At 39.8% G+C, this 23,595-nt stretch overlaps 1 protein-coding gene across 6 annotated transcripts; it reads left to right on the top strand.

The window, feature by feature from the left end:
• Window positions 1-23,349, top strand: MPP3 (MAGUK p55 scaffold protein 3). 6 transcript variants are annotated; one of them, XM_088179530.1, is made up of 19 exons: window positions 1-113; window positions 2,849-2,959; window positions 4,255-4,373; window positions 4,863-4,940; window positions 6,835-6,915; window positions 7,427-7,564; window positions 8,456-8,537; window positions 9,349-9,434; window positions 10,854-10,928; window positions 11,976-12,172; window positions 13,500-13,564; window positions 14,655-14,675; window positions 16,355-16,393; window positions 16,835-16,993; window positions 17,690-17,770; window positions 19,152-19,245; window positions 19,965-20,073; window positions 20,873-20,995; window positions 21,894-23,349. In XM_088179530.1, the coding sequence occupies exons 2-19, from the start codon at window positions 2,935-2,937 to the stop codon at window positions 22,074-22,076; spliced, it is 1,755 nt and encodes a 584-aa protein (XP_088035656.1). In that variant the 5' UTR covers window positions 1-113; window positions 2,849-2,934; the 3' UTR covers window positions 22,077-23,349. The 6 variants fall into 6 exon arrangements, with proteins under 6 accessions (XP_088035656.1, XP_088035658.1, XP_088035657.1 ...); XM_088179532.1 differs by having other exon boundaries at window positions 16,352-16,393; window positions 19,965-20,046; window positions 21,897-23,349; XM_088179531.1 differs by having other exon boundaries at window positions 16,352-16,393; window positions 19,965-20,046.
• The last annotated feature ends 246 nt before the right edge of the window (window positions 23,350-23,595 follow it).

Genomic DNA, 23,595 nt, shown 5'->3' with positions numbered 1-23,595 from the left:
ACAGAGCGGCTCTGAGGGCGCATGAGCGAGGTGCGCTGGAGGCTGCGGGAGCTCCGTGCCCGGCCGGGGCCGCCTCCAGCGCCGCAGGAGCCCAGCCCGGGCCGCTCCCGCAGGTAACGGCGGCGCGGGGCAGCGCTCGGCTCGGCCCGCGGCCGTGGCTGCACAGGCGGCCGGGCCGGCGCCATTTCGCGGCGCATCGGGCCGGGCTCGGCGCTGCCTTCGAGGCGCGGCCCGGCGGGAGGGAGCCCGCGGGGCTGCCGGGTGTGCCCGGGGGTCTCGCTCCGAGCTGAGGGCTCCAGGCCGTCCCTGGTGGATGTGGGCCCGGGGTGTGCTCGCCGAGCGCGGCCTCGGAACAGGTCAGGCAGGGCCGTCTCGCTGCTGTGCGGGAGCGCCGGTCCGCAGCAGCCCGGAGCTGTGAGGAGGTCTGGGCCCGCAGCTATCGCCTCCGGCACAGTCACGGCGGGCCGGGCTCGCTGGAGCTCACATAAAGCGCTCTCCGGGCCGGGACAGCCGTGCCGGGGTTGCCGGAGCTCTGCCCGTGCGGTTCGGGCGGGCCCCACATCCGAGGCTGCCCCGCTGAGCCCGGAGCTGCCCCCGGGCCTGGGGCTCGGGAGAATTGTCCGGCCCCGCCGTGCCGGCAGGGAACCATGGGCGGTTTTGTCTCTGCTTCACTCAGCCACCAGAGCGGTGTCTTTCTCCGTGCTAGAGTAGGAACCGTGCCCCGCGGTTTAGACAGGAGCTGAAATCTTGTGTGGCCGTCAGCTCGCACCTATGGCCCGATGAGCATAGTGATGGAGCTTCTGACCTAGGGCGAGGTAAAATGTTAAACTGCAGTTGCTTTCTGAAAGCAGCTACAGCTTTGAATGATACAATCTGGATTAAGGAGCTTTATGTTGTCTCAGGCTGTGAATCACAATGGGTTTATTCTGCAAGTTAATGGGGATATTCCAGGTCATATTATGCTTCTGTTTTATCTCCTGCTTTGATCCCATGGCGAGCATCAGTTCAGTTTATTTAGCCCTTTCCAAATATTAACAGCCCTTTTTCTAGGTAAGAAAGGTGCTTCAGGCATCCAGTCTTGGGAGCAGCTGGGCAGGGATGTGTGTGAAAAATGAATTAAGATTTAGGTAGATATTTTTAAAGAGGAAAAGTGTATTTGAGTCTATTGGTACTAAAATGATGAGAAGACAGATTTATGGTTTTGAGACCCATCTTGCAAAATATCAAATGCTGGGGCTGATTTTAATACCTCTGAGAGCCAGCCCTGGGTATGGAATGATTTTCATCCTTTGGAGTGTTCATTCCAGGCAGTTCTGTGTAATGGGATTTTTACAGAGCATGGAAGATGCCTCTAGGGGAAGTCTCCATTTTGATTGCTGTACCTAACTCGACAAATTCTGATGCTCCTGAGTTTTCTGTCAGGTTTTTAAGATGCTGAAATGTGTGTTTTCCAGATTCCTGTGTGGGCTGTTTTTTTCACTGAGAATCAGGAAAATAACTCGGCTTTTTGTGGGTTTTGGTGCTAAATAGGTTAGACTGTAGGAAGCACACATTGTTGCAAAGATGAAGCGTGCAATTAAAGTTCCCTTTCTTAATAATTTGAGAAGATTGAAATATGTGTCAAATGAAATGCCACAGTCAAGGAACCAAAGCAGTTCAATGAATTGCCTATAAATTTCTTTTGGCACAAAGTGAGTGTTTGTGAGTGAAATGTTTTATTTCTTCCAAGCAATAGGCAGTAAGAGTGTTTAAATAAAGGTATAGTATATATAAAGCACTGGAGTACAATCCATGGATTAGAGTGAAATATCAACACTCAGTTCATTTACTTAGAGAACTCCAGTTATGTTTTGATGCCCAGATGGATTAATTAATTGTAGTGGTGGAAAATGCAGGGTGACTGTTGAGCTTAGTATTTCACTGTGTTGTAGAGAAACTCAAGAATCTAGAAAATTCTAAATAAGTAAATGCTAATTTGCCATGCAGTACTATGGTATTTTCAGGCAGCTAGTCAAGAAAATTTGAATTGGAAGGTCGTCATACTTGTTTTATACAATCAAAATATCAGAGACTTATCTACAAAAAGAAACACAAGGAGCATCCTTTTTTGTGTTCAGCAAAGAGTTGGAGTATGTGTGCTGTTATGGAAGTTTATTTTTATGCAAATATTAGTCCAATGAATTTTATAAGCGTGAACAAGATTTTAAGTGCCCTGAACCACAATGTTTCATCTAGGACTGGCAGTTACATGCTTAGATTCAGTTTTACTTTTTTTTAATTACAAAAAAATTGCTTTGGAGTAATTTGCTCTCAGTGATGGGAGAAATCTGCAAGAGAAATATCTAAAGCAGTTTCTGAGCAGTGGAAGTAGCTTTATTTTTTATAGCATCCTTAGTACCTGTGACAAGTACCTGTACCAGGGTGACAGTCCTGGCAGCTTTAAGGAGCTGCCTGTAGCTGTAGCATTCAGCAGAACCCCAGGGATGTGCACATTTCTTTGGGAAATGCTTTTAGGAAGGCCCAGAACATGTTGTGATGTGGCACCATCCTGCATGCTCTATTTGTGCATGGGATATTTTCCAGTGCTTTTAAACATCCCTTCTCTGCTCTTTTTTCAGACAGTTATTTAGACCTGTTAAAAATGAGAGATATTCTCTTTAGCCTCAGCTTTATCCATGATACAATATGCTTATTACATAACCTAGTATTTTTCATTTTGTTACTTGCATAATAACTGCAGAACTGTGCTTGATTCAGGTTAAACTGAAAACTTGAAAAATTGCTATTTTTACATGCCTGACATTTTGCTTGCATGCTTGGGCTTAGCTATTATGTTTGCTCATTTCAGGACTGCCTCTGAATTGCAATCCAGAAAGAAGAAACAATCCTGTTGGTTGCAGTGGAACATTTGTGTGTGAGAATAAGAGCAGAGCCATGCCAGTGCTTTCAGAAGACTCAGGTAACTCAGCTGCATGCTTTCAACAGAACACTGACTGAAATCTTACCACGGGGGTTTCACACATCAAATTAATTCAAATTGCAGTAAAATAGAATGGAATTAAGATAATTCAACTGAAGTTTTTTAGCAATTACCTGCAAGAAGGAAGGTGGAGTATAAAAGGTGAAAGTTAGTAAAGTTTGTCAGGAAACAATTTCCTAAGAGCCCTAGAGCCCCTGAATACATTGTGATAGACCTGAATACATTGTGATAGACCTGAATACATTGTGATAGACCTGAATATATTCTGATAGGCTTCTGTAGACAAAGTTGGACCTCTTAGTGTAACAGTGCCTTCTACACGTGGTTATTTAAGATCAACCCATATATATCTGCTCTTTGCTGTGCAATTTCTTAATATTTTCTGAAAAAATAAGATGGGGTTGATAAAGTTGGTTAATATTCTTCCTTTGAACTTAAAAAAAGTGGTTTTGTTCAAGGCTACTTAACAGCTTCTCCAGTTTGCTGCCCAGGGGGAAGTCATAGACACTAAATGATGCTTAGTGTTAAAGCAGAAGTGAGTTTGAGTCTTCTGGATCAAAATCCACTCCAAGGTTCATGGAGAGAATAGTCACAGGAATAGATTTGAATCCCCTCACCTTTTTTTTCCCTTTATTTTCATGCTTTGTTTTGATCTTGTCTTCCCAGACATGGTTCACCAGGAAAAATCTGGCATTTGTCTGGCCCTGTGTACTGCAAAATTGGGATATTGGTGATTTAAACACGTGTTAGAAAAGTAGCCATCAGCTTTGATTCCACAAAATGGAAATTTACACCTGTCCTTTCTTCCTCTGGTCAGGCCTGGCTTCTTACAGGTGCCTCAGGGGTAGAAAGGGCAGGATGACACTTGTAAGCAAAGTTGCTGGGGAAGTAGAGCTGCTGTCTGTGCAACAAAGGAGGTGGTTCAGTCATTCTGAGAGTTTGCTGTGGCACTAAAAATTCAAAGTTTGTAAGAGAGAAACAAAGGGTTCTGGAAACAAAGCATAATAAACATGAAGTGGGAAATGTGAAAGGTAATTAAAAAAATATTTATTTCTTTGTTAGCTTTTGCCTTAATATGATGTTGTGTTTGCCACTTCTGAAGGGAGTGTTGCAAAGTGAGTGGTGGATAAACACAAGATAAACATGAGTCTCTGTGCAGACTTGACCACCAGTGTGGTACCCAGGTAAATACAGTGACTGTTAAGTCTGCAGTGGAAGGTCCCATGAGAAATGCTGTGTACAATGTTTTTGTTCTGTCCTGAATCGAAATTTAGGATTGCATGAAACTTTGGCCCTTTTGACGTCTCAGCTAAGACCTGATTCAAATCATAAAGAGGAAATGGGATTCCTTAGGGATGTCTTCAGTGAAAGGAGTCTCAGCTACCTGATGAAGGTAAAAGTTTATATTTATTTATGTACATTCTCCTTACAGTTCACTTTTTCTCTGTTCCCTTGATTTATCAGCCATTTACTTTGCCAAACTTTTTTTTTAAGAATTCTGTACCAGCCAATGCGTACATGTGTTTAAGAACAAACATTAATGACATTTGACAATTAGCATATTTTGTTCAGAAATAAATTTTTCTGCTCTTCTTGCTGAAATGAAGATACAGTGCCCCATAGCTCAAAAATAGTGTGAAGTGGCTTAATTTTTTCCATTAGGCTCCTAAAGTCTTTACAGATTTTCTGACTGTCTGAAACTATCATGAGCAAAAAGAAAGCTAAAAGACTCCTAAACAAAACAAAAATAATCCTAACAGAGATTATTCTTCTGACATGTATTACATAAATTATGTTCCTTAAATAGAAAAATATTCCAGTGTAGGTATATTTAGAAAGTTTTCTATCTCTGTACAAATATCCCTGAATAATTTTTTTTCAGATTCATGAAAAACTCCGTCATTATGAAAGACAGAGTCCAACTCCTGTTTTACATAGTGCAGCAGGATTAGTTGAAGATGTGAGTAAAAATTCTTGTCTCATAATTTTCCTATTATTTATGCCTGTTTTTCTAACAAATCAAAGCTTTGCAATTGTACTATATGTGAACGTATTTCTCATCTTCCCCAGTTGTCTTTGTAACCTGTTGGCCATGATGAATCAAGGAAATGAGAGCTCAAAAACACCAAGCCATTAGGTGATGTCTAGTGAAGGTGGACACATTCAGGTAGAAGGAAAGGATGTTATTAATGGCCTTCCTAAGGGAGAGGCTGCAAAAAGCTTTCAGTGCTGTCTTGACAATAGGCTGTGCCAGCTGAGCATTCAGTCTTTTGTTCAGGCTGAAAACCATTAAAGCCAGGCAGCATTGCTGTGGACACAGCGTGGTTTGGGTTGGAGGGACCTTGAAAGGTGATCTCATCTAACCACCACAGGCAGGCTCACCTTTCCCAGATCAGATTGCTCACAGCCCTGTTTATCTTGATTTTGAGCATTTCCAGTGGTGGGGCATCCCAAACTTCTCTTGGCAGCCTTGTTTGCAGCATCTCACCACCTTCATCATAAAAAAATTCTCCCTTATTTCCAATCTAAATCTGCTCTCTTTCAATTGAAAGCTTCTGTCACTACAGGTCTTGGTAAAGAGCTTTTCTCTCTCTTATAAACCTCCTTTATGTAAAGTCTCCCCCAATCCCTCTCTTCTCCAGGCTGAGCAATCCCAACTGTCTCATCCTTTCCTCATAGGAGAGGTGTCCCAGCCCTCTGAGCATTTTCCTGATGCTCCTGTGCATGCCCTAGAGCTGCTTGTGCACTGGGGGCTCTGGAGCTGGACACTGCTCTGGATCAGGGGGTCCCATGAGAGCAGGAGGGAGAGTTTCACCTCCCCTGACCCGGGCTGGGCTTCTCCTCATGCAGGCTGGGACACAGTTCTCAGCTGCAGGCACACAAAGCCATCGTGTATTTGATGTTTCATCTACCAGGATCCTCAGGCCATTCTCCTAAGGGCTGCTCTCAGTCTGTTCACACAGCAGAGTTGTGTCTTGGATTTGTGTGTGCCTGTGAAGTGAACTTTACTCTGCATCTGCTGGTTTTTTACATGCACCTGTCTGTACCATAGTGTGGGAAGGGGCAGTGGAAGGTTTGGGAGCTGGAATATTTATTTCCCTTTTCAAAGGCAGGAGACCCCAGTGCCCCACCTGAACATGCAGCACTCCCTTTACCTGCTCCCACACACACTGTTCCACCTCCACAAAAGTTTCAGCATTGCTACCTGTCAAGTCATACAAAATTTCCATCTTCAGATTAGCAGAGAAGTTTTTAATAGAGCTATATGACTTCCCTGTTCAGAACCCTTAACAGAGTGAGGAAATCTCTTTTTCCCTCAACCCATTTTCCTTTCCTTGTCTCTCCTCCCACCCAATCAGCCCAGTGCAGAAGTGCTTCCTTTATTTCTCTGATCTTTTGTTTAAAATGCCTGAGACTCTGGGGCATATTTTGGTGTCCAGGTTTTGCAGGGGAAAAGGGAAGTTATGTTGCATGTTCCACACAGGTAAGGTTCCACTGCAGAAAAGTTTAAAGTCTTTTCTTATATAATAAAAGCACAAGAGTGTTGTTTCAGGTATCATTTGTGTATTCCATGTAGAATTTAAAATTTCAGAACTCACTTCTGAAACTATATAGATGGAATAACTCTTAAAATGTATGTTTAGGGATTGTGATTCTGATTCCTAATGCTGTCTTCTGTACTGTCTAACGAAAATAGCTGCAGAAACTTCGGTTTTGTTCATGTTTCATGCACTATGGACTGGAATCAGTTTTGATGTGTGATAGATGTTGGCAAACACTCAACAGAAATGTAAATACATGATTTTGTTTGGTGGACTCCTTTCATTTTGAGGTTGTAAATTTTTATTTTAAAGGTAATAGAAGAGTTGCAGACAGCACCAGTGAATAATGAAGAAAAAGAGCTGCTTCAGCTGTTGTCAACACCACATCTCAGGGTAAAAACCACATTGGGGACCTTAAGGAGATGCCTTTGCAGAATTGTAATAGAACATTTTGTACCAGAAAAGTGAAATAGAATCCTCCCTAGCAGAAAGGAAGAACATTCTCCAAACTTCCATTGGGATTTCCTGCACAGACTTTAGGATGTGAAGGCAATTGAAAAAAGACAACTTTCCTGCATAAGGCACCATGCTGTTCTCCATTCTTCCCTTACTGTTTTCTGAGAGACCAAAAAAGAAAAGGAGAAGATACCTTCTTGCTTTTCATAGTCCACTTTTTTTTTTCTTAGGCTGAGCTTTGTTGTTGCATGGATTTATTTAAAATAAATTCACATATACCAGTATATAGTTTACATGATGGGTAAGGTAATTGCTAAATCTTTTTTTTGAAGGATTTGAGTTGAGGGTAGAAAGGGGGAGGTTTAATTTTGCTGTAATACTGCAAACATGAGAATGGGAATTGTAGTAAAACTCCATTACGTTTCTGTTTTTTGTTTTGTTTATGCAGGCAATGCTTGTAGTACATGACACTGTAGCACAGAAGAACTTTGACCCAGCTCTTCCACCTCTACCTGATAATTTTGATGATGATTTTGATGAGGAATCAGTGAAAATTGTCCGGCTAGTGAAAAATAAAGAACCCTTGGTACATATTAGATCACTCATCTCTAGTCATAAAACTTCATAGTGCAAGAGTGTTACTGTGAGTATGGAGGAGACAGTGCAAGATATCACCAGATACTCTTCAGAAACTTGGAGTGTTCTGAAGCTTGTAAATAAAAAATAATTTGGTAAATGATAAATGCACCTTGACAGTTTTTCATTTAGATGCTTTATGGGCATAGTTTAGAGTGCCAGTTAGCAAACAGTATAGAAACCATATATTGAAGTAATTATGCTGATTATTTGTATTAATTCTTTTCATACTGTAGCTAATATTCAATGACTTAATGAATTCACTTGCATGACAGTCAGTGATGCATGGTAAGAGTATGTTTGATACCTGTATGTAAGCATTATATTGTCAAGGTCCTAATTTTATACAAGTGGACATGGAAGAATTGATTTCCTAGGGAGAAACAGCTGTATTGGGAAAGAAATCTGCTTTTTGTGTATCACAATAGTAGAAGGGAGCAGTGAATTCCTGATTAAAACTTTGTATTGCCAGCTGAGGTAGGAGGAGGAAAAAAATCTAATTACTTGGCTTTTGTTATTTTTACATATAGAAGTGCTGACTGTGTTGTATAAAGATTCAGAAGAGGAAGAATTTGTTACAATAAGCTGTTTTGCACACTTGAGTGACTTTGATGACTGCAATAATGCAGGAAGTGTAAGCACTTAGCAAAGTCAGAAGAAAGAAAGGTGGAGGCACCTTCCCATCATCACTTGGCATGGGCAGAACTTGAATAATGGTGGAAATCATCTAGGAGAGAGGAAATCCATAGAACAAATTAATTCCATACATATTATTTCACTGGTTGCTGAATTCAGGCCAAATTTCTTACATTTTTTGGGGTGGGGGTATGTTTTATTCCAGGGAGCCACCATCAGAAGAGATGAACATACAGGAGCTGTGATTGTAGCAAGGATCATGAGAGGTGGTGCAGCTGATCGCAGTGGTATGATTGCACTAGAACATTTCTGACACTGCATCTGGAAACCTCTGAACCTTCCCAAGCATGCTCTTAGCATTTCTGAATTTCATCTGTAATCTCTTAATCTAATTTCATATGCTTTTTATTAAAATGGCCATCAGGAAAAAATGAAAACAGAGATGGAAGAAGTATGTTTAATCTTTAGATGAAAGCAAAGCATGTTTTTTTGCTTTTAATCTAGTAGCTTACTTTATTCAGTGTATCATGTTGTTTTCTGTTTGCTTTACTGAGAAATTATTTTATGTCAGTTAACAGTAGCTATATATGTGACAAATACAACATTTCTTACTGAACTGGATAAACAAGCCTAAATCTTGTAGAGCCTCTTCATGGCTTGTAAAAAAGAATTTAGTCTTAACATTCTTTCAGTGAGTGTGAAGGATTAATCTGTCAGATGACAGACAGTGTCATTGCTGCCTTTATAGTCAGCACTGTGTCTCCTGGCTTCAGAAGAGCTGGTCACACTCATGAAGCTATTGCAGCTTTGCACACTTAATACTGATCCAAGTGGTGATTTTCCAGAGTACCTTGCCACAAGTTGCCTGTCTGCATGCTGCTCTCCTTTGAGACTGTGCTGCATGAAAGAAAAGTGCCTTAAGGAATAAGGGCAGGAGACTGAGGCACGTTCCCAGCAAAGGCACTTGGCTTTGGTACTAAATCCAGCAGTCTGCATGAGGGAGGAGAGGAAGTACATGCTGATGACTTAGGCTGGACATCAGAGGAGTGGTGCTTTCCAGTCTCTGGACCTATTTTAATTTACTTACCATCTTTTCAGGTCTTGTCCATGTTGGAGATGAACTAAGAGAAGTCAATGGTATTACTGTGCTTCACAAACGACCAGAAGAAATAAGTCAGATTTTGGTCTGCACTGATTTTCATTTCAAGATCTTTTCTGTTTGGTGATCTAGTAATTACAGTAGATGATAAAATTTAACCATGAGTTTAAAATATAGAGCTAAAAGATGCAATCCCTGCTTGTCTTTGCATTAAGAGTTTTTCTTCTCCCAGTGGATTAGTCTTCTCCTTTTGACTTCAGAAACTTCTGCGAACTGGATTGGTACCAAGTAAGATACAAATACAAAGTTAACATGTTGCTCTGTCAAGAACTTCCCTTTAATGCTTTGTTTATGACAAGCAAACTGCAAATTATAAATACATTCCTAGAAGATGATTGATAATGTGTGTTAGGGAGCTGAAGAGAGTCTTGGCTGTGTGTTCAGTAGAGCTGTCAGTCTGTTCTGTACCAGCACATTCCTGGTGACAGGAGCAATTTCTTGCTTCAAGCTTATCTAACATGAGTAGCCACAAGTCTTGGTAGAAAGTTAAAGCTCTTATGCTCCTTTAGCCCTGGCTTCCTCCTTGTCGTGGTGTGGAGTGGAGTTAGGGACACAGTGAGGAGATTGGCATCAGTTCCATCACCTAATTTCAATTTGGATCAAATAATCCCAAATAATGCCAATGACTGATTTTTAACTTCGGGGGTGGGGGGGTGTCAAAACCGCTTTGAAATAGTGTGTAAAGTTTTATTTATGGGGATCTTGGGCTGCTATTTATCTGTCCTGTGTAATTTCTAATTACATATGTCCCGTGTGTGCTAATGCCTGAAGTGTAACATTTTTCTTTTCATGGTTTATTTTTTGAAGAAAAGCTACAAATGTTTGTCTGGTTTTGCATTTTAATCTGTGCAGAATTGCAGGCTTCTCTACAACAGTTTCATCTCATGCAAAATAAGGCATCTAAGACAGATAAGATAACCCCATTCTAGTTTTTTGAAGGACCTAGAAGTGCTTTTTAATTTACTATAACTAATAATTGTCATTTGCTAGCAAAGATTTCTAGAGTGAAAGTAGGTGTTTCTTTTGTAAATGCTTGCATTTCACTTGAACAAGTTAGCCCCTATTTGGAGAAAACACAGCAGTATTTTTCAAACCAGCACTTGAAAATTATTAGTCTGCAAAAGTTTAAGTCAGTGTTGTACTAAAAGCCACAGAGGTATTTAATGTCCTATGAACTGTAGCCTAGAAATTAATGCAATTGCTAAAAGCAAATGAGGGAATTTTAATGCAGGTCTTAATATGTTTTAGCCAAGGATGTCTCCATGGACAAGACACTGTTGTGGAGTCATGGAACATCCTGATAATGCAGTTAATTAGTGGATTAGCTTGGCCTGTTAGAGTTCTGAGAAGGAGACAGCTGCTAGCTCCTTAACTGAAGCTTGAATATTCTGCATTATCTCCTTGTCCTGCTCTCAAACTTAAAACCCATTTCTGTTTTTCTCAGGCTCAGTCTCGAGGGTCAATAACATTAAAGATAATTCCAGCCATCAAAGAAGAAGATCGTCTAAAAGACAGCAAGGTATGCAGCAATCCTGGAGCTCATCTTTCCATCTCTGGAAATGCAGCAATCCTGGAGCTCATCTTTCCATCTCTGGAAATGCAGCAATCCTGGAGCTCATCTTTCCATCTCTGGAAATGCAGCATGCCTGCTCTTCAGTGTCACACCCCTGAGCTCCAAAGATAGGAGATGCTTTCTTGTGCACTTCCCTTCTGTTCAATAGAATTACTTGCATGACTCTTCTCCTCTCCATCTTTGCACACGTTTTTTTATAGCATTTCTGAAATCCTGCTCTTCTCTTTGGTTTGTGTAATTAAATTTGGTGTTCTGCTGTCTCCTCTCACCGTGGCAGCTGCAATCTGTCCATTATCTCTGGGCATTTTGCCACTCACTGGAGTGAAAGTGGAGCTGTGTACAAACAGCTGCATTCACCATGTGACCCCATCAGCCCATTCCATCTGCCCTGCCTGACCAGCAATAACTTAATGCTGGACTGGTCCCTCATGAGATTCCTCTGTCAGTCTCTGCTTCCTGCTTGTGCTTGCTGAACTTTTCCTTGAAGCCCACAAAGTTCTTTCCTTGAAGAACCACTTCTGAAGTGGTTCTGCTCTTAGGTGTTACATAGTGTTAAGATACAAATTCGAAGTTGAATAGTGGATTTTGATGCATTAAAGGAACATTTTAAGGACAGTCTTTACAACTGGGCAACTTTGCCATAAATCTATTGTTTTCTCCTTCACCTTTTTTTTCAACCATTCCTTTATTGCATTTTGTACTTAATGTGGATTGTGATCTGTGTTTCTTGGAGCTCTGGTCTTTTGAGTCTCATGTTCCACAATTCTATATATTATTATATTATATTCACAATTCTATAATTACTGAGTATGTGCTGGAAAGTTAATTTATTTTTCTGCATAAGCTGCTAGGTGTCTGTGTTTTGAGTGCTTGAAGGAGGGGTAATATGTATATATAGTTAGCAGTGTTAGCATTGAGGAAAGCATTTTAAAGACAAATATTTGAAATTCCAGATGGGACAAGAAGAAATGACATGTTCATTTTCTTTTCGAGGTGTTTATGAGGGCACTTTTCTGCTATAACCCCAAAGAAGACAGAGCCATTCCTTGCCAGGAGGCTGGGCTGCCCTTTAAAAGGCGACACGTGCTGGAAGTTGTGAGCCAGGATGACCCCACGTGGTGGCAAGCCAAGCGTGTTGGGGATACCAACCTCAGAGCAGGCTTGATCCCCTCCAAGCAGTTCCAAGAAAGGTTTGTCAGCAAAGATTACAGATTTTTCTTTTCCCTGTATATAGTGTCACTATATTGATTTATTGATTTTGTGCTGGGGTTTTTTCACAGAAAATGAAGGGCATGGTCATGCCAGGGTAAATGGAGCTGCTCAGGGGAAAGTGCTAAAAAGCTCCATCTTCTCTAATTATAGAATAAACTTCCTAGCTTGATTTGGGTGTTTTTCTCTGTTTTCACAGCAAGATATGTGTACCTTCTAAAGCAAAAATATCCCTCAGTTCTTGTCTTTCCAGTACAGAAATCTTGTATTTGAAAGGGAATCTGTTTTAAGCCACTGGTCCCACTTTGTGATTCTTGCTGCAAATCACAATAAATCTCTTCTTTGGGTTGTAGGTGTTCAATCTAACAATTGAACAGGCCTGATGCTGTTGCTGGCCTGCATGATTTCCATAAGGTTTCTGGTTGAAGTCTTGGCTCCACTACATGAGAGCTCCTGTGAAACATTAGGCAAATTCTGCCTCAGCAGCTGTTTCCTTCTTCCTAGGCATGCATATATTGCAAAAAATGCTGCTGCACTGCAGTCTTTTTAATATTTTGGACATTGTAAACATGTGAAAAGATGTACATAGGACTATAGAAATTGCTTCAGTGTCTGTTTCCCCTGAGGGACTGTATAAATGCCTGAGCAGCATCTCCTGTCTGTTATAAATATTGCAAAAAAACACTTGGGAGGAAATTGTGGCTTCAGTTGCCAACAGTGAGGGGATTCTTGAGGGTTGGATTTTTGTGCTGGGGTGTTTTTGGTGTTAAGTTTTGGTGAGAGAAGTTGAGCAAATAGGAATTGTAATCTGGTTTGTGGTTTTAACACTTAAGAAAATTTTACTTGATACTCTGTTGTTACATTTTCACACAAACTGGGTAACTTGGTTCGTTTACATAACAAATAACAAATAAACTGTAATAACAGAAAAACTTCAAACTAACCTGGTGAAAGGTGGGTAATTTCTACATAAGCATAGCTGCAATGCTTTGGACAAAGGTTATCTACTTTTCTTAGTGTTGAAAAAAAGATCATGTGGGCAAAAGAGAAATAGAAAAAAACTGGATTGATAAACGATTGATTTCTGTGCTCTGATATAGGAAAGCATAAAATGTTCAAGAATCTTTTCATTCATTAGCAGTAACAATCTGACACTGTCATAGTTTTAAATAAAACCTTTTAAATAGTTGAATCAGAGACATTTTCAATTTTTTAAGGAAAAGCACTATTTAATTGTTTATTTTCCATGCTATAAATTCTCTATAATTCAGAGTTTACATATCTAAAATCGAATGATTTTCTGTTCAGACGACTGATCTACAGGAGAACAACAGGCACTCTGCAGAATGCCAGAACTCTGAAGAAACCATTGTGTAAGTTTGTTCTGTTCTCTCAGTGATGTTTTAATTGGTTCTAAGTTCTCAATATTTGTTATTTCAATGCTGGTGTGTTTGAGTGCATTTCACACTGACTGGCATTTTGAATCCAATCTGCCTTTGGTTGATATGCATTCACACAGGCTGCCACAGGGGAGGGTTTGGGTTGGCGTTTTATCCAGTGTTGCTACTGCCTATGGATTTCAAAAATCATTTCTGTCCCTCTCTTCCTGCTCTCAGGAACATGAGGCCTTACATATTTAGATGCCTTAAAATTTGCTAGTGGTTACATTTTATCTATGGTTTGAAGCTTGAAAGCTGCAAAAATAATCTAATGCATGTATGAGTGCATGGAACTACTCTAAACTGATATGAAAATAAAGTGTAGCTATAAGGAGGATAAAAATACAATCTGTATTTCAGGCTTAATGTTACAGAGCTGGTCTGAAGTAGACTTGAGAGTGATTGTTGTTTACAGCTCTGCAGTGTGTGTCACTGAATTATTCACAAAACCTCTGCTTGTGAGGAAATTGCTAGGAAGAGCTGGAAAGCAGAAGATGCTACAATTATCCCAAAATGTGTTTCTGTTGTTCTTGGGTACTTCAGCACAGGCACTGTTGATATGGGGGAAGCCAGGATTGTGCAAGGATTCTGGAAATGGTCCCTTTTGAGCAATAGAAGTGAATTTCTGCCTTTGGTGCATGATGAGATACAGGTACTCTTGTGCTGCAAGGAGGGAAGATGCTTGATCAAGTTATAAAATAGCATTCCTGATTAAAATGAGGCTTTTCCAAATTAGTTTCCATTACACTCAAATTAGGAGGCATTAATGAGGAATGCTGCTTAAGCTTTACCTCAGATGTTTTTGAGACAGTTAGGCTGATAACTGGTTTTAATAATTCCATTTCAGCCCAAAACTCTTTAATCACTTGATAAGGGTACTGGATTGCAGGACTTTCTTTAAGATAGAAAAGCCTGTTAAGCAAATTAAACCAGAAGAACTTTCCTTTCCATTGTCTGTAATTTTGCTCAATTATTTGTCAGTCTTTTAATATCATTCCAACTCTGCCTTTCATGCTAACTATAGATGATCAGTCTTCTGACAAAGGTAGGTGCTCTCCTGACTCACTTTCTGTCTGAATATAAACAACCAGTGTCATTTCTAAAATACTTGCTATGATTCCAAAGGGAACAGTAGATATATTGTTCCTAGGACATTTTATTTGTGAATTATTATTTAAACTATTCTAACTCATATTGATGACTTAAGTAATAGTAACTTCCAAGTTTGCTTCAGATTCAAGAGAAGAGATTTACATGTTCTCTAGGTTCCTGAGTGAGGTTCAAAGACTTGCAAGTTAAATGCAGTCTTTCATATGTTCAAAAAATAAAGAAATATTGGGGTTTAATATTTTAGGGCACCCATGTCAATCCTAAGTGATTTGTCTTCATTGTTCATTTGGGCTGTTTTCTGTTCTTTTCATTATGAGCAACTCTGTTGGGCTTGTGCAGTTTGTGTGTCATGCACCAGCTGCCTTTCCAAATATCAGGTATTTCCTGTTGAATTTAATATGCTGAGATTTTTTTTTCACATTACAGTTGCTTGTTGATATTCATATTCTAAGTATTAGTATTCCATTGACTTGGATGAAAGTACTAATCATCTTCTGTAATTAGAGTATAGCAGTCATGGCCAGCTGTCAGAGCACAAGTCTGAAAGAGCCTGCCTGGAACAGCAGAAAATAAACAAAAAACCCAGCTCTGATCTTAGCTATGGATTGATGTCATTGCTATTTGTATTTTTTTCTTAATGCAGGCAGGATGTTTTGGGAGTTGGCATTGCTGGATTCCACACCTGCATGCATTCACTGAAAAACAAAACCCTCTCAACTGGCACCTTTGCTTAAAGGTTTAAGTGCTGTGAATTTTTGCTTATGGTTGGGTTTATCCCATACACCACCACCTCAAAATGAGTAGAGTTCTGTGAATATTGCAAGGGCACAGGTGCCTAAATGTTAACAAACTCGGCATCCCTCTTTCAGGAAGTGTGAGAACTCAGTATTTGTTTTAGGATTGCAGTGTATTTTTTTGCAGCTAAGTATCATGGTTTTATTGCATGCACATTTTAGGGGTTTTGGGGTGGTTGTAATTAGAGGAGGGACAGGTTGGGGATGTTTTTAACATGTTATTTTACATACATGCATATGACCAAAGCATCAAATTTTCTTTTTAAAATAAAGAATTAATAAGCACTGATAATTTAACTTGGTCAAAATGAAGAGGGTTAGAGTTCATCTTTGTCATTTCTGATTCCCTTTTCTCAAGCCCAAATGATAATGAAATACCAGAAGAAGCCATTTTCTTACATAACTGTACTCATTTATAAAGTTATTCATTTAAAAAAAAAAGATCTGTGTGTTTGTGGAGTCTTCTTCATTACTTAAGCCTGAGTATCATACTTTGACCAGCAGCACTAATCAAATGTCATGAATGCTGACAAGCTTAAACTCTGGGAACTGTAAATACCAAGATGTAAAATTCTCTAGTTCAATATCAAAGTCAAGGATTTTTTCAGATATAAACCACTAGCCAAGGCAAATATTTCTCTGATACAAGCAGTGATTAAGTTTAAAAAGTATGTGCAAACAATGCAGGATATAAAATTTCTTTCCTTGCCCATGAGCCAGATTTGTATCACACACATTGCCTAAAATATTTCCTTCCTCCCTCTCACTCTCCTTTCCCCTGTGCCCTACCCCCACTTCCTTGCTTTTTAATTTACAGAAGACTGTGACTGTGAAGGATATTTCAATGGACACTACATAGGTGAGTAACCAAAACCCTTTACCTGTTCCCTAGCACACCTACACCAAAAAAACCCAGAACCAAACTGAAAACAAAACACCCCACCAAATAAACCCCCCCCAAAATACCCACCTCCACATTAAAAAATTAAAACTGGACTATTTAAATTAATTTCCCATGCATTCATAAACTGGATTATCTCCTTGAAGAGTCATAATCTGACTTTGACATAACCAATACTTGGCAGCTAAAAGTTGTGAGGGGGATTTTATTATAGATTGGGTGTTAGATTTTCTATCCCATATGCAAACATTTCTCCTATAATCTGAGCATATATGCACTGATTTGATTATTAATGAAATTTGTGGGAATAACTCACATTTGAAGACAATAACTTGTAGCTGAAGAAGTTTGAAAATCCATCCAAGTGGGGACATGTGAACGTCTCTGGTTTTTGCACAGCTGGTTTACGCAGGAGCTTCAGGTTAAGTCGGAAAGAGAAGGAAAATGTGAACGAGGGCAAACAGGGAGAGCAAGACACAGCAGAGCTGCTGACATATGAGGAAGTCACAAAATACCAGCAGCAGCCTGGTGAGCAGCAGAGGCTGGTGGTTTTGATTGGTGAGTTACCACTTGGTTCAAAGTTTTCATATTTCTCATTCTTCTCTTATTCTGCACTTCCCAGAGGCTTTCTTTAGATGCTTGGTTTGGGGGGTTTTGTGGTTCTGGTGGGTTTCTAAAAATGTTTTTCTGTTTGTTTTTTTTCTGTCAGAACTCACTCTTTTATTTTAAATTACATTAAAAAACAAGCATAAAAAGAAACAAGGAATCAAACTCTCCAAATCTCAAAAAATAATGATGCAGGACTATTTCTCATTTTTCTGATTCATTTTCCCTTGGTTTTTACTCCAGTGTTTGCTTAGGCTGTCAGAACTATTGATGAAGAGGCAGATGTTAGACTTACCTAACAAGATTTTTCATGCATTTTTAATTCAGCTTCTCAGCCTAGTGCTAAGCCAGTTTCTCAGGATGCCCTAAAATTCAAGAGTATCTCATAGACCTGACTGCTAAGATCACAGATTTCCTGATTTAGGGTCTGCCAGGTGATTGTCCAGCAGTTGTTCACAGAATTAAATTCATTCCTGATGATAATCTTCAAAGCAGAGTATGTCATGAGTTCTCTCATGAAGAGGTTTCATCAAGCACACTCCTGAATCATCTTATTGGTGTCAAACTGATCTAGTTCTTTCCTGTAGTATTTCATTTCCCACAGAAATCTATCAGTCAGTTTTGTTTTATTTTATTTTATTTTATTAGGTTGTTTGGGAGCCAAGTTAAGTGAGCTCAAGCAAAAAGTTGTGTCAGAGAATCCCCAGGAGTATGGTGTTGCAGTTCCACGTGAGTAAAATTTCCTGACTTGTGTTTGTTGCATCTTTATTCCATAAATGAAGTTTATAAAATTCCATCAATTCCATGTCTAATGAATGTCATGCCATCTGCACTAATGATAATTTGTGTTCTGACTATTGATTAGATGCATATTTCTGGAGTACTTCAGATTTTTTTCTCATTGTAATATGCTATGTTTGCCTTTAACAGGTGAATAAATCATTATGTAATTTGGCATTTCTGCATTTTGGAATTCTGTCAGCTCAGTGAGGTTTTCTTGAGTGGGCAGATTACATTTTCTCAGTGTCTGTTAAAAGAAAAACTTAATACAGGAGGAAAAAAAGGAATGTGACTAGCAAAGAGCTGGTGTGATAAACCAGGATCTTAAAAGTCAGCCAGAACATTGTGTGTTTGAAAGAGAGTGACTTTGCTTGAGAACAACTACAGCTGCAGTTAAAAAACAAAAAAAAAAGGCAGACAGCAATAAACCAAGCCAAAATTTGGGCACGATTTGAAGTTGTTGATTAGTGTATCTAGGTGTTCAAACAAGCAAGTCAAAGTAAGACAGAAATCAGTGATTCTTGCATGGCTTTGTGCTAGAGTTACACTGAATTTCTTTCACTGGATTATTTTCTTTAAAAAAAAGGAATTATCAGACACACAGATAAAAAAAAATTCATTATCCATTATTCCCCAACAAGCTATTTTTTGAATCAAAAAAATTGAGAGCACTGTTTATATTAAGACCTTTTAAAAAAAAAAAAGCTTTTCAGGCAGACTTCAGTAAGTTAGCAAAAGAATTCAAATGAGTAATTCCTACTTGAATTTAAACACACAAAATATAGCAGACATTACTTCTATGGTCTGGCATAAACTTGCAGAATGATCATCAAAGCTTCTCCTATAGCAATAACAAGTGCAAAAAGAAATTACACCAAAAGCAAGGGACTCACATAATTATGCACACAGGACCTTGGGCAGCAGCCATCAGTATTCTTCCTGTAAATTCAAAGGCAGCATAATAGGACTTTATATATTTCCTGGTTTTATTTTTGAGCTTTCCAAGAAAATGAGAGTCCAGAATTCCAGTTACATTGTTTTCTGTAGAATATACTCTGCTGCCTCTACCAGATGTAAAAAAGATGCTTCCTAAATTTTTTTGTTAGTTACAACACTCCTGGGAGCAAAACTACATCATTTTTGGTCATGCAGTATTTGAGATGGAGTTTAAAACAAAATTATATGATCTGATTTATATTTTGTTGATTTGAATTTGTCACTGTGTAACTTCCTTTTTTAAAGTTGTGAAAATGTGACTGGAACTAAGTAGAGAAAAAAATGTTTGCAAAGGCTGATGTGTCTCCCATGTCTTGCTTCCCTTCTCTTCTAGATACAACAAGGTCAAGGAAAAGTCATGAGAGAGAGGGAGTAGAATACAATTTTGTTTCCAAGCAATCATTTGAGACAGATGTGCAGCAAAACAAGTGAGTTAATTTTAAAATACTGCTATAATTGACTGTTTTAAAATATTGCTTTTACAATCACCTGAATACCAAACTCAGGTGACAAGTTGGACGAGCTGTATTAGAAGGGTTCAGCTTTTCTAAGTAGGAAGCTCTTTATGGAGTCTGGACTGTTAGAACAAACTCAGACTTTAGCTGGAAACAATTTAGGAATAACATTAGGAGGAGCATCCCGAGTTAGAATTTAAGCCTGACTAAGTCTTGTGGTTGGTCAGAATTAAATCTACTGCAAGTAACACATACTGGATAGGGCCTGCTCACTCTGTTTAATATGATGGGTAAAAGGTTTTATTCCCAAGTGTCCTTGGAGTGAACCTGTGGTTAACCAGACTTTCTGTGAGCCCCGGGTGTTTCCACAAAGTTCAGATCTTTACTCCCAGAAGATGGGAGAATTGCAGTTCATTTCCTTGCCAGCTTTGTTCTACTTTCTGTGAAAAGTATCCTTTCCTCTCCCCCTTTTTGTCAGTAGTGCTGATCAGTGATATATGCAGAATTGCTACTAGGCAAGGAAGGGAAAAAGAAAAAAATAAAAAGAAATCCCTCCCCACCCACCCCCAGTTTTCTGCCTCTCTCCTCCCTCTTGGACTGCTGGGAGTTCAGGAAACAGCTACCAAATGTTCTAAGTTAAATATTCTTCACATTGTTTATAGATGGTATTTAAAAATGTATTGACTTTTTAGATTTGTGGAACACGGAGAATACAAAGAGAATTTGTATGGTACAAGTCTGGAGGCAATCCGCTCTGTGATGGCCAAAAAGAAGGTTTGTTTGGTGGATGTGGTTCCTGAAGTAAGTTCTGCAGCTTATTTTAAAGGATGTAAATATGATTTACTGCTGCCTGAGCAGAACAGGGCTCTTGGGAAAGCAGTGCAGTGCTTACAGTTCCTACATTTCCAGCCTGGATGTCTCTTCAGGAATCCTCACTGTGGGACTTTTCCCTTGCTCTAGGACCCATGTGCCCCCCTGTCCCAGCCTGCTCAGGTCCTATACTCAGAGCAAAGTTGTCTTTTTCATTCTAGCTGTGAATTTAAAAATGCTGGCCATAACACACCCACCCGAGGCTCTCATGTGTAGGATCTCCAAGATACAGTAGCAGTTTTTGGGACAGATAGGGAATGCAGTGACATCCTGAATCACCCCAGGACACCAGCACTGTAAGCAGTGCCAGAACCCCTGCTCTTAATACCTGCATGCTGTGAGTTCATACTTGAAATTTTGATATTGATTTTGCAACTGGGCTAAGAAAAGTCATGTGGTACTACCTCAGATAAATTCCAAGTTTAAAATTTGCATTGTTTGGCCACTTAGGCAAAGGAAACCATAATTTGCCCATGAAGTCAGGGGTTTTTTTTACACTTTCCTCAGTATTTTTTGCCATGTCCTTGCCCCTTGGAATCACAGTGCTGTTCAGCCATGCTCCATGCACTCGTGTAGCCAGGACACGGGCATGAGCTCTGTTTGCACGTGCAGGACACAGGGCTTCACAGCAGGCTGTCAGTCTGAGCCAGTGAAACTGCTGAAAGCAGTTTGAGTCTGTCACTGACATTTAGCAAAAACACGTCTGGTAACAAAAATCATCTGTTCACAGGCTGTAAAGCACTTGAGGACTCCTGAGTTTAAGCCTTATGTTATCTTTGTGAAGCCTCTCATTTCAGAAAAGAAAAAACATGTCTTAAAATCTCACATGTCAGAAGAAATCTCATCCCCTCTTGTAAGTATTCCAACTTCTAATCTCTTGTTTTTAGACATGAAGTATTTGGGCTAGCACTTTATTACATGAAAGAGCTCCTCTTGCATAACAAGAGTTAAAGTGGGGCACTAAGTAGGTCCTGGAGCCTTTCAGATGGAACTTCAGAATGGAATTTTTGGTTCCTTATATACTCCAGTTTTAAAGTAACATGAAGCCAAGTGCCAGTCTTCCATGTGGATCTGGGTACATCATCAAGGCTGCAGCAAGGGAAGTTGCTGCTGAACTCAGATAAACCAACAATCATTTTACATTTCTGCTGATTTACATTCTACATTTCATCGAATGGTAATGGTTATTATAATGGCTATTTCTTTACCCCCAAAGTGACACCACACCAGTGTCAGCCAGTGTTTTAATGGGGTACACTCAGAACACTATGTGGATGTCTTAGGACATTAGATTTGTGCAGATTGGTGATAGAGTGCATAATGCCATTCCTTTGGTAACCTGAACTTAAATTTATATATTACAGAACTTAGTTCACTTGGTAAGTTTTTGTGTAAGCCCTCAAAATACTGAACTTGGAACAGTGTATGCAGCATTCCTTTTCAATTTTTGAGTGTGGTTCCTGTATTTTGGGTTAGGCAGCAATTCTTAACTACATAAAATGAAGCATCACCATTTTATGTCCCTCCTGTAAGATATTTTCCTCCTTCCCTGAGGCTCTTGCATTTTTTGGAACAGCTGCCAGTAGCATACTGCTCCTTGATCTCAGTTTTAATTTCTTCAGTACCTTTTGCTAATGGTAGCAGCTTTTGTTACATGTTCTCAGAGTAATGACTCATTGTGCTAATATCCTTTAAAATGCTAATAACCAGGACATGCTGGAAAATTCATTCCAACATCTTGTGTTGATCAGCAGGATGAAGAACAGCAGGAAATTATTAATTCAGCAGCATTCATTGAAGAGCAGTATGGCCATTTAATTGACACTGTACTGGTGAAAGAAGATCTCCAGAGTGCATGTAATGAGCTGAAAAGTGTGTTAGATAAACTAACCAAGGAATCATTTTGGGTGCCAGTCAGCTGGGTTAGGTCATAGCTTGTTACCATGTTTAAGGGAAAGATTGTATAAAAATGTTCTGTAAATACGTGTATTAGAAAAGGGAAATGCGTTGAATTTGCTTCAAAACTGCTGGTCTTACCTAGAAGGCAATAAATAAACAAAGACTGTATGAGGAAAGACCAAACAAAGTCACAAGCTGCCACTGCCTTTCTGAGTCGAAATTTTGAATAGCAGCTGTCATTTAGAAGTCAATACTCAGACTGAATAAGCCAGTCCAGTCTTCTATTGATCCTTAGACTGGAAATAGTGCATTTTGTGCTGAGACACAGAAAGATGGAAGGTTTGTCCTTTGGCCACAGTTCTAGCCACAGATTTTGTGGCAAGAGTTAAAGGCTCAGAATAAAGTCCCCCTTGGGAAGAAACTCCTTCAGCTGGGTGGGAAGTGTTCTTTGGACTCTGGTTCCACCATGCCAGTTACTCAGAACTTCAAGAGGCTGGCTGGCCAGCAAAACCTGCTTCCCTTCACACAGCATTAATTGCAAATCCTCTTAGGCACTAAAAACTAGGCCAGCTGTAGAGGGGATTTTTTTATGTCCATCACATTTCCCAGTTGTCTTGCACAGGTCACAGGTATTAGTCTGCTCATGCACAACTTATGCCCACTTTTCCCAGCCACAAATGCTAAACAACCTGTGAGTGTACCTGTGTGACTGGCCAGCTCATAAAACACAGGTTTTTACAGTGTACATGAAAACAACAGCATAGGGCTCTAAAACAGGGCAGTTAAGAAGCTTTGTTTCTGCAAAACATCTTTGCCTGTGCTGGCTGGTGGGACACAACCTTGACACCAATGGAACAGCTCCAAAAGGGCACTACAAGGAGGAGCTACAGGTCAAAATCATCATCCTTCCAGCATTTATGACTTCTGCTCCAAATCTAGTAAAGGTTTCCAGAGCATCTAATTGGCCTGAAGAAGAAAACTGTTAGAGGACCATGTGTATATTTGAGGTGACTTGAATATACAGGACTGTTGAATGGGTCTTAGGAAGATGCAGAGATGATTCTGGAAGTAGCTGTGCTTTATACTTGGGGGATTTAAGGAGAGAGCATTGTACAGGTGCATGTGAGCTGTAACTACTTCCTGTTTTTATTGCCTGCTGGGGTCTGTTATTTCCTGTGTGTTGTGCCCTTTAAACAAGACCTTCTGGTGTGCCAGTCTTGTTCCTTGTATCTTAACACTATAATGTTATTCTTGTTCCATGACATTTAGCAGAACTAAAAGTTGCATATTAAAAGCACATTTCTTATATACCAGTGTCACTGAATCTATATTATGTCAAGGCCAAAAAGTTGTGTACAAGAGTCACCCCCATCCATCCTCCCCCAATGGAAACTTTCATGTGTGGTCCTGCCCGTGGGCATTGAGCTTCTGTTCCCACTGCTACAAAAACCAGAACTTTTCCCAGTCAGGTCCCTGCACTTGTCACTGCTGCAGCCTGGTGGCTTCAGCACTTGCACAGGGACTCCTCCACGTGCCCTGGGCTGTCAGCTCTGC

The sequence above is a fragment of the Sturnus vulgaris genome, chromosome 27 (genome assembly GCF_052056855.1).
Source record: "Sturnus vulgaris isolate bStuVul1 chromosome 27, bStuVul1.hap1, whole genome shotgun sequence".
Taxonomy (NCBI): domain Eukaryota; kingdom Metazoa; phylum Chordata; class Aves; order Passeriformes; family Sturnidae; genus Sturnus; species Sturnus vulgaris.
Note: the sequence above shows the minus strand (reverse complement) of the source record. Positions and strands in the feature narration are given on the sequence as shown.